Genomic DNA, 10,065 nt, shown 5'->3' with positions numbered 1-10,065 from the left:
AAAATGTTGATTATTTATAGCTTAGCAAAATAGTTTTGCAAATATGCCGCTCTCTTATTAAAGTCATGCTTGCTAATCACCACAATTACAGCCCACCCAGATACGATGATCATTTCCATTTTTAACTGTTGAAAATCATTTACACTGGCATAGCATAAAGTGCACTGGTATACTGACAGGTGCAGAAAGAGGTTTACGCTCAATAATTTAATCCCATGGCACTTCGCATTTCTAATAGGTGTATCACTTTCGAAAGGTTGAATGTCTTCCCTGCAAGATTCTGGCAAACCCTGAAAAGTTCATTTCGTTAGGAAATGACTGCTCTCTCCTTTGTCTGCTTCCTGGGAGTGACACGCAGGTGGCTGCCAAGGGATTTTCTTGGCTCACAAAGCGAGGCTAATGCTTACGTTCAGCTGCTGAGATTTTGCAGTGCCAGTCAGAACTGAATCTGTCCTAACTGTGCACAGCCAATTCAATGGGTGCTTTACATCAGCACCTCAAGGCAAAAAACAGGGCATTAAACCATTGTAAGATGAGACAAAGCATTAAGTGCAATTATCTTTCATCTATGGAGATTGGGAATCATTCTTAGTCAGATCTCATCTAAGACCCCAGTAATGCAATTTGGCGTTACTGATGCAGTTTGCCGTGACTGACGATCCCTGGGAGAGAGGCACAGACTTGACAGCATCTAATTCCTCTCATTTGTCAATATCAAGCACCAACAATTTAAAGACTGAAGTCTTCTACAGGCCTGCAGCAATGGACACCTGAATTGCCACAGCACAATTTCAGAAAATGGTGACGTCTTGTCTGAAAATTGTTTCCATTGTGGTTGTAAGATCATTCCCCCTCCTTCCCCACCTCCCCAGATATGCTTTTGACGTGTCATCTTGTATCTAACACCACAAAGCATTTTTAAAGGAAAGAGATTATTTTATCGGGAAAATATCCTCAGGTTATGCTCTTATTTTACACTAAAAACTTTTTGAAGCTTTTTTTTTTTTTTTTTAATTTCTCTACTTTCCATCAAGTTCTATGTCTTGTTTAGCTGGGATCAGTGTACAAGTGTGGGTCCTTGCCTTTACACCCTGGTTCTCAGTTTTAAGCACTGAAAAGGAAATAGCAAAACAGCTTTGCTGTTGGGATGGGGCGCTTGGACTATGAGCAGCTCCTCACACAAGTGTGTGTGGGTGTTTGTGCATCTGTCTGTCAAGATGGTTCTGTCTCATCCCCTGTAGGACAAGATTCACTTAATCCAGCAATTTCCTAGCATTAGTTTTCATTCTGTTTTGGTCCAATTCCTTATCTTTGCTTTGACTGCCAGGCACTATGATGACCTTCCCCTAGGGCTAACAGCCTGTCCAACAGGAAAGTGAAAGGGGAGAGTCACAGTAGCTGTATGAAGGCTCAGAGTGCTCTTTGTTACTTAAATTCCAATTTCTTATTTGACATATGACAAGGAAGCAAAGAGCATTATTGACAGGAGATGGCATCCAGTGTGGGACAGAGGCGCTTGTCTGATGGCCAGTTTCTGTCCTGGGAGGTTTGTTGCTCAGACAAAGCACAGATTTGTGATGTTGCAGAAATTCCTAAAGTTCTGTAGCTATGTTTTGCTTAGAAATCAATGACATCACAGCAGTTCTGTGTAGGTCCATTAGTGTGCCAAATGGGTGGGAAAACCTAGTGATGAATGGTGAATAATATGGAAAATGCTGAAGTACTTCATATCTATTTATTTATTTATGATGATGCCAGTCACCCTCAATCACCCTCACCACAGCCCCTGGTAAGATGCAGCAAGTCCTCCTGGACTTCATTCCAAGGACATGGAAGAGAAGAAGGCAATTGGACACACTCAGAGCAGCTTTCCTAAGGGGAGAGCTAGGTGTAATATATTCAACTTTTAGTAAGGCTTTTCCCCTGTCTCTTTGAGCATTCTCATTTGGAAACCTTGGAGTTCTTGTGATGATGGAGATCTTGTGATGAACAGACTGTTAGGTGGGTTGAAAAGTGGCTGAGCTGCCTTCTACAGTGTCAACAATTAATAGCTCAACTTCTAGACGTTTGATGATTACAAATGGAGTAGCCTGGGGCCAATACTGACTAACGTTCTACAAATTCATCAGTGATGGGCACAATGTAAGTGCACATCCTCAGTACACTTGTGGACAATATTAAAAGACCCAGGGAGTGGTGAATGTGACAAATGGCAGATCTTCAATCCAGAAGGACTTTCAGAAAACTTGAGGGCTGGACCAACAGAAATCTCATGTAGTTGAACGAAGAGAAGTGCAAAACAGGTGCAGAATGTGCCCCTGACCTGATCTAGTGTTCACATTGATCAGCATTGACTAAGACATTGCACTACGGACCTCCAGAGGTCCCGTCCCACTGACACTTCTTTTAGTCCAAGGAGCAGCGTCTTTCCAAAGCATTATACTACTTGCTAAAAAGAACAGACTTGCTGATGTGGTCACCTGACTTTATGACACTACTGCTGCAGCTGTGCTATGCTGGGACTTAACTGCATGCACAGTAGGGATAAACATTTGGTAATTTGCGTACATCTGACATACTGTTCACTTGCAAGAATTTAAGAAGAGTAAAAAAGGCCAATAATGTAATGAGAACAAGGTAAGACTTCATACAGATAATGTACTATAGCACAATTTTGTCCTTCACCCACATTTCCCCAAAAGACTACCTTATACACTTCCTACTCAATCCAGCTTCCCAGTGGTAAATGTAAAATTAACGTTGTTTTTCGTCTTTTTTGAGAGCAGTGGTTGGGGGCTCTAGACTTCCTCCTTGCTATCCCCCCTTTTCCTCTCCTTTCATAAGGAAAGGCTAATTGTTCATGCATGATTTTAGTTTGATGAGTAACTACAGAATTATTTTCTAATAATTTAATTCCCTAAATATTAAAAATATTTAGGGAATAGTTATGGTTGGTACTGGAAAATGAAAGATTGTGGAGACTACGAAACACTGTAAGAATTATATAAAAAAGCATTCCCTTTAAGACTTCAGCTTCTGTGATGTACAGACCATAAAAACAGCTTAAATCTTTTCCATTGGTATCTCCAAAGCTACCTGCAGGTGGCTGCTGTTCATGCACAGCATTGCCTTCTTGCAGAGTCACTTTGTGTGAGCTGTCTGACTTAAACCTCCCTCTGCTTTTCCGTTAGGTAGCTTGGAGAAGGTTTCACTTAGGTGACATGGTAAGTGACAGAGTTGTCGTATCCACAAAAGTATACCAGATGCGGCTGTGTTTAATTATGTTTAATGGCTTGACCAGATTTAATACATAATTAAAGTAAGTTCCAAGTGTAGTGATTAAATTAAAACTTATGAATACATTTCCAGAAGTTACGATATAATGGTGAAGGGTTTGGTATTCATTGAGGCAAATGTCATTTTTCTCTTCCAGGTTCTCATAAAGTTGGAGGCTGCTTTGTTTTATTACCACTTTGTTCTAGGCTCAGGGTGGTTGTGGAGGCTTGTGTCGCAGCAGTTCCATCTTCCTTCAAATCTCTGAAAAATTCTGCAGACTCTTTTTCCCGTTTGATTTTGAAAGAAGGCGTTCTCCTATGAACAACAAATATCACCAGAAAATCAGGGACAATCTGTATGAGTTTCAGTCTCTGTGAATATCTTAAGAACTTGTTAGGCACTTATCTCAGCAGCCAAAATCAACCTGGCAGAGGGACCTGGGTTTCATATTATAACCTGGAAGATTTTTACCGACTCCAAATGCAACAGAAACTGATTTATACCACAGGCCAAATTTCCTAATTTGGCTGTTACTGTGTTTTCAGTGCCTGTGTTTGGATTCTCAAAAAGGCCTCTGAGGAAAGTATTCAAACAGTGTAACTTTAGGCAACTGATTTGGTTCCTTAATGTAGGAGTCTGGGTTTCTTTCAGACCCTGCTGGAGAGAATATTCAGAGGAGAAAACCACGGCACCTCTTTCAGGTTCTTGCTCTGATTCCCTCATCTATTGGAACAAGTTTCTCTCCACGGAGCATATATGTAATGTAATCTTCAGATCAGACACTCCATTTCAGTAACTTTGGTGCCTTCAGTAAGTGATAAAAAAAATTCCTCTGGGTTTCCCAATTTTAAGTTGTCAATCACAGACAGGATACAGCTGACTTTACTGAAGCCCAGTTTTGAAAACTGGCTGTAGCACATCATAAATGACAAAAATGAATTGAGGCAGGGTCATACTCAAGAACACTTTATTCTACTGGGTTAATGACAGAGGAGCATGACTTTTTGAACACGGGGTACTCTCTCCTCTATGGGCTACCTAAGTACAAACAGCGATGATGTCTGTTCAGCCTTTCAGCACAGAGCCCCTACCTCAGGAGTGCACTTTTGCTGATTAGGCTTTCAGCAGAGTCTCTGTCTGGAAGGTTCCACAGTCTTGTCTGGGAGGTCTCTGTGCTTGGAGCAAAAGGCCTTACCATCACTGTGGAGTCTGGTCTGTTTCTGTGTCCTACACAGTCAAATAACAGAGATAAAAACATTTCAAAGTAGTGTTAGAGGCAGAGTTTTGGGTCCATAACTATTTCTGGGTCCATACCAGTTATCTCCAAAAACCATTCCAATTGTGGTGACCTGGCTTCCTTTACACTATGCCATTGCCTAGTGAGGTGTCCAGAAAAAGAGCTAGCTTCAGAGGAAAAGCTGTTGATCAAGATCCAAAGCATCCTTTGTTTAAAGGATGAATGGAGGTGTTGGGCAATACCCCGCTCCGGGAATAACCTGACGCTGGCTGCAGTACAGCTGACAGGCTGCTTTGCAAGACACCCTGGGCATTCTCCAAGTCATCCACCAAGTCATTGCATCGCAAGGTGGCAGTTGACTTGTGTCCTGCTGTCTAACAGAGGCAAAACGTAAGGCTCAAAATGCCCCACATTAAGGACACCTTCTCATTCTCTTTCTCTCAGAATCACTTGCTAAAAACATGGTTCAATCTTGAGGACAATGAGAACATACCTATATTATTCTGTAGTGACTGCAGCCAGTTTTCCATCAGCATCTGAGAAGGTGCTGCAATGTAATACTCTGCCCCATCTCTCAGCCTGTAAAAAAGGATAGGAGAAGGGATGTTCCAGTTAGTCCTGCCTTTTACCTTCTGTCCTTGTGACTGAGGCAAGCATTGTAAGATGCAGCATTGATGTCTTCTAGCAACATACAGTGTTAGGTGACTGTAGGCAGATGTAACCAGACAGGATAGCTGTGTAGATTTTTATTGGTGCACATCTCCATAAGACTTACCGTAACATGAAGGTGTTCTCTTTCCTGATGTAATTCGTCAGCCTCTCACATTTGGCACCAGCAATGCTGAGGGACTGGAGCGCTGATATATTCTGAAGGAGGATGAAATCATAACAAAATATGTTCTGTGTCTTTTCTCCTATGATTCAACTCTATACCAACTCGCATGCTGACTACAGACCCTACTATCTTTTCCTGCTTCTAACTTCATGGTCAGGCTTGCTGAATAGGAAGAACCACAGAGGAACAATGGACTATTGCTTTATATCTTGAAGGCAGATACTTGAATGAGATACTTCATTGAAAGAATTTTTGAAAACTTCTGAAAGCTTATTATTCAGTCTTGTTGTTGATATCCATTGAACAATTGTAGGATTTGACCCAACCGACATTTTAAAGAGAACCGGTTACCCCTAGTCTCAAAATGGAGCAAATGTAATGCACACTTTATTAGAAAGATTCAAAAAAATAAATTACCTTAGATGCTTCTTCTTCATCATTATAGAAATCAAGCTTTAGTCCATCAAGTTTTGCATAGAAGGATTTCCAAGACCTTGAGCCTGGCTACAAGAATAAAAATGATAAAACCCAATGATTAGCTATATATTGAATTGCAGTAGTGAAATCTTTTGTGTGAAACTTTCACAGTAGGCCAGGAGGTGCCCAGATTATGATCACAGAAGCTCTCTTAGTCACGATTATCTCCTAGAAAAATGAAGTCTGTTGTAGTTTCTGATGTGAGTGATTCAGTAAGGGGCTCTTTGTGAGTCAGGACTGAACAAATGATGTAACATGGTGCAAGCATGCTCTACACCATGCTGTGGCCAGCAATAACTTAGAGGAAGTGCTATCAAAGCTGTTTCTATTTCTGGCCACTGTCTAGTTTTGGTAAGTGTGTGGTTTCACTCTGACATGGTTGCCAAATTTTTCTTCATCTCCTAAACTATCCCCTGTGGAATGCTACTGAACACTGTGCAAAAGCAACTATTTCCTACCCCACCTGTGTACCAGTGTCACATCGGTCTAGTGTCTTGAGACCTTTTGGGATTAAAGATCTATTACTCATGTATATTCTTAGTTTGTTTTGCCAGTAAATCAAGTTGAATAATTTGGTGATTCAGAGGAAATGAAAGAAAACATGCTGAGGAAGATATGTCATAGTTTTTAGATAAGATGGAAGTTCAGTATCACAGCAGACTAAATTCAGTGCATCCAAAGGGTCAGAATAACAAAATTTCTCTTCCAGATGATGTAATCCATACCACCTTCAATTTTTCAAAAAGGCCTTTCAAGTTTAAGGCTTCCTAGGAAATATTCTACGGGACAAACAATCCAAGACAACCCGCTTACATATTATACTTCAGCAAACATTCAGATGTCTATAGGCTGGTGTTGAATATTAGAATTCCTGTCCTGTTATGACCATTTTCTTACTGACCTGGTATTTTTACTCCAGGATAAGAATTCAGATTTCAGTCTCACTCAACCCTGGGTTAAACAAAGCATGTCTTCCAAAGGTGAGCCTTAATTCTCTTCTAGTACAGTTAGAAGTTTCAACCACTGAAAGCATGGGAGTGGGGACTTCCTTTGCCAACAAACCTTCCTTTGCCAAGGGTCTTGGAACTTGTTGAAGGGGGACATAATTAACATGTTTGTACAGCCAAAGTTCTGGTTTATAAATCCATCACGTGTAGACAGACCCTGTTCTGTATGATTCCTATGACAGGCAAAAAATTCATTCTCTCTTTCTGTTAAGGACTTTGTCAGGTACTGCTGAAGTCACTGATCAGTCCACTGCTGAAGTGAACACTTCTTGAGTAGTAACTGAATTAAACCTGCAGTCCTGCTCTCCTCTTCAGCATGGGTTTATCCTGAAGAAGTCTGATCAGATCTGGACTGTAACTCAAGCAAAGGTGAATTAACCCAGAGTGAGGGCATTGTTTCTACCTGTTGTCTTCCTGGAAGAAGCTGGTCTCTCTTTTCTAGGAATCCCTCCATGTGCTGGAGACTTGTAGAAACCTGAGACACACAAGAACATTGCTGTTAAACATTTAAAAAGCCCTTAAACATGTTAACAATTTTTGAAGCTCTTTCTAGGTAAATTCCACACTGAGAAACTGAACTCTAATGCCTCTAGCCTTAATGTTTGTGGCCTCGCTAGAAATCCTCTCTAGTTTGCAGTCGCATCTCTGACTTAGTACCTAAATGAAGAGAATTCATATCCCTCTTAAACAATTTACTCTGCATATGGAATTTAGTCTATCACAGTGTATTAATTAAAGGTTCCTCTTGAAATCCAATCACTCACTTACCTTGAACACTATTCCATTTGGAGGTGTAAATTAGCATTGTTGTTATTCAGAATAAAGGGTATTTTCATATTGTTTACAAGGGACAGATACGACATTATTACAATACAACTGCTCTATTTGCCATCCAAATGTTATGTGATCAAGAGCCATTCAAGGGTTTGACTGTGATAGCATGATTTAAAAAAAGCCATTACAGAAAAGTAAATTTTCTTACCTTTGAATATTATTTGTATATTATTAAACACAATTTACAACTTAAATTGCCAAAGTATTCATTATACCCCTGCAATAATGCTGAGCTATCCCAATGCATAGTGTTGTACTGGTACACTCAGGTATGTGACAAACACATTTTTTTAAAGGGAAATTTTTACTTGTCTATGAGCTAACAGTGCATTTCCTGCCTGGATGAGCAAACAAATAGGAGCTACTGGTTCTAGACTTGCTCTAGGTGATCAGCTTTTCGCAAGGATGCCACTAAGTTCTACCTTTCTCTGACTTCTAAACTCAGTGGACACTAAGCACCACATGGAGAGGCAAGACGTCAGGGGTAAACCAGCAGTTTTGCCTCTTTGTGATGCAGCATCTCCTGCCTCTTTTTAAGTGTTCTGCTAAGTGTCCTCTAATTTGGGGAAGAAAACCAGAAACCATTACAGATGTCAGGTCCTAGGCTATAAAGCTGAGCAAATTAAAAATGCTTTTAAGCTGTATGTATCTGCTTAAGTCAACTATATTTTTGGAAAGAGTACTGACTGCAATGGCACATAAAATGTCTCTTTATGTTTGGATCCATGAGTGAATCCACTGAAATGCTCACTATATAGTGCGTTTTGTGACTTCCTTGCAGAACTTTCTGTATTTCTTTAACTAGCACAGGTTAGCAGTCAAGAATCACTAGGACTTACCGAAGATGCAGTCTCTGTCTCCCAGGAGGACCTAGACAGCAGTAAGTTTGGTGATTTGTCTAGTGACGTTTGGTCAGGTTTAGGTGGCGTTGCCACTAATTTTGTTTGCAGGCTGGAGAAGGAGGAGCCTTTAGCACTCTTTTCTTGAGGTGACAAAAGGCCTGTGGCATACGATTCTGACAGACTACTGCTGCGTTGCTGGCTTATGCGAGTAGGAGATAAAGGAGAGGTTAAAGAACTGTAACTTTCCCAAGATGTAGCTTGTGGGACCACCATCTTTGGTGTAGGTGGAGTGATAATCTCACTGAGTCTCCTCTCAGGTTTCACTTCTGTTTTGTTGCTGCTCAGCACATCAGGGACTCCCCCAGCAGTGAATTGTTGGAATGCCCCTGGAGGCTTTTCAACTGGGGAAAAAATAGTTTCAAGTGGAGCCCTCCAGGACTGGACTGGTAAGGGCACAGGTTGCAGTTGCTTTGTGCTCCTTATCTCTATCACTTTTGGTGGTGGATTCTTTTTGTCAGATGATTTCCTCTTCAGAGAGGGAACCCGTACAATTTTGCTTTTATCTTTCTGCTCACTCTCTTCTGTATCCGTTTGTTTCAGAAGATTCATCTCCCTCTGTAGGACACAAGTATTCCATTTTTGAAATTACCTGTATAAGTGCACTCATGGGTACTTACCTAAGAAGCTTTTATTTTAAGCAAGAATAGTTTTCAAATACACTCTCTCCCGGCACTAAATTTTAAGGACTGTCAATTGGCATTCTTAGCATGAGAACTGAATTTAATTGCTATGCCCTGAGCATTATTTTGTTCCCTAAACTGTGAATGCTTATGGTAGTTAATCTCAAAACCAGAGAATCCCTGTCCTTGCTAAGTTGTCTAGAGGTTATGACTTTAATAACATCTAGAGAAATCGTGACTCTCTTCTGTGCCACTGCTTTAAACTTACTGTAGAAGCAACAAGTATCCAGGGGTATTCTCATGGAAGATTTTAGAGAGGCAGACCATTCAGCCAATCTGCAAAAGTACTGAGCAAAAGGCAGACTCAGCTAAGCACATTTTTAGCCTAATGCCAAACATGAAAGCTGTGCTTTGCTGGTTATTTCAGGAAAATGATTTAAAAATCCACTGAGATAGAATCTGGAATGTTGACTGAATATTTTTGTTACCTAACACAATCCATTGTAGAACTCTAATGCCAGAAGGAAAAAGGCCTGTCTTTGCCTCTGTCTCCTTTTATTTTCAGCCCTTAGTTTTCCTCCACCACTGCCAGGTGATTGCAGCTCTCTACTGAAATTCTGAGTGAATCAAAATCTCCATCTTTGTTGTGTGAGAAACCCTATTTTTCATACAGAAACATGCTGTCACTGTCATGTCAGAAACATGACTCCAGTCACCACCTGGAGTACTGCATCCATGTCTGGGGCCTCCAGCACAAGAAAGGTGTGGAGCTGTGGCCCTAAGGAGGGCCATGAGGATGATCAGAGGGCTGGAGCACCTATCCTAGACAGAAAGGCTGAGACAGTTGAGGATATTCAGCCTGAAGAAGCAAAGGCTC

General features: G+C 40.9%; 1 protein-coding gene across 2 annotated transcripts in view; it reads right to left on the bottom strand.

Moving 5' to 3' along the window:
• Positions 1-3,270: 3,270 nt before the first annotated feature.
• The window catches only part of SPTBN5 (spectrin beta, non-erythrocytic 5), a 102,563-nt gene continuing 95,768 nt past the window's right edge, over positions 3,271-10,065 (bottom strand). For both annotated transcript variants that reach the window (XM_048064958.2, XM_048064957.2), the window contains 7 exons: positions 8,506-9,123; positions 7,236-7,307; positions 5,766-5,852; positions 5,289-5,380; positions 5,007-5,092; positions 4,368-4,503; positions 3,271-3,591 (listed from right to left, as the gene is read on the bottom strand). In XM_048064958.2, coding sequence (XP_047920915.1) covers positions 3,438-3,591; positions 4,368-4,503; positions 5,007-5,092; positions 5,289-5,380; positions 5,766-5,852; positions 7,236-7,307; positions 8,506-9,123 — 1,245 coding nt within the window. In that variant the 3' untranslated portion in view covers positions 3,271-3,437. The remainder of the gene's footprint in view (positions 3,592-4,367; positions 4,504-5,006; positions 5,093-5,288; positions 5,381-5,765; positions 5,853-7,235; positions 7,308-8,505; positions 9,124-10,065) is intronic.

This window comes from Anser cygnoides, chromosome 5, assembly GCF_040182565.1.
Source record: "Anser cygnoides isolate HZ-2024a breed goose chromosome 5, Taihu_goose_T2T_genome, whole genome shotgun sequence".
Classification (NCBI taxonomy): domain Eukaryota; kingdom Metazoa; phylum Chordata; class Aves; order Anseriformes; family Anatidae; genus Anser; species Anser cygnoides.
This window is presented reverse-complemented; position numbering and strand designations above follow the sequence as displayed.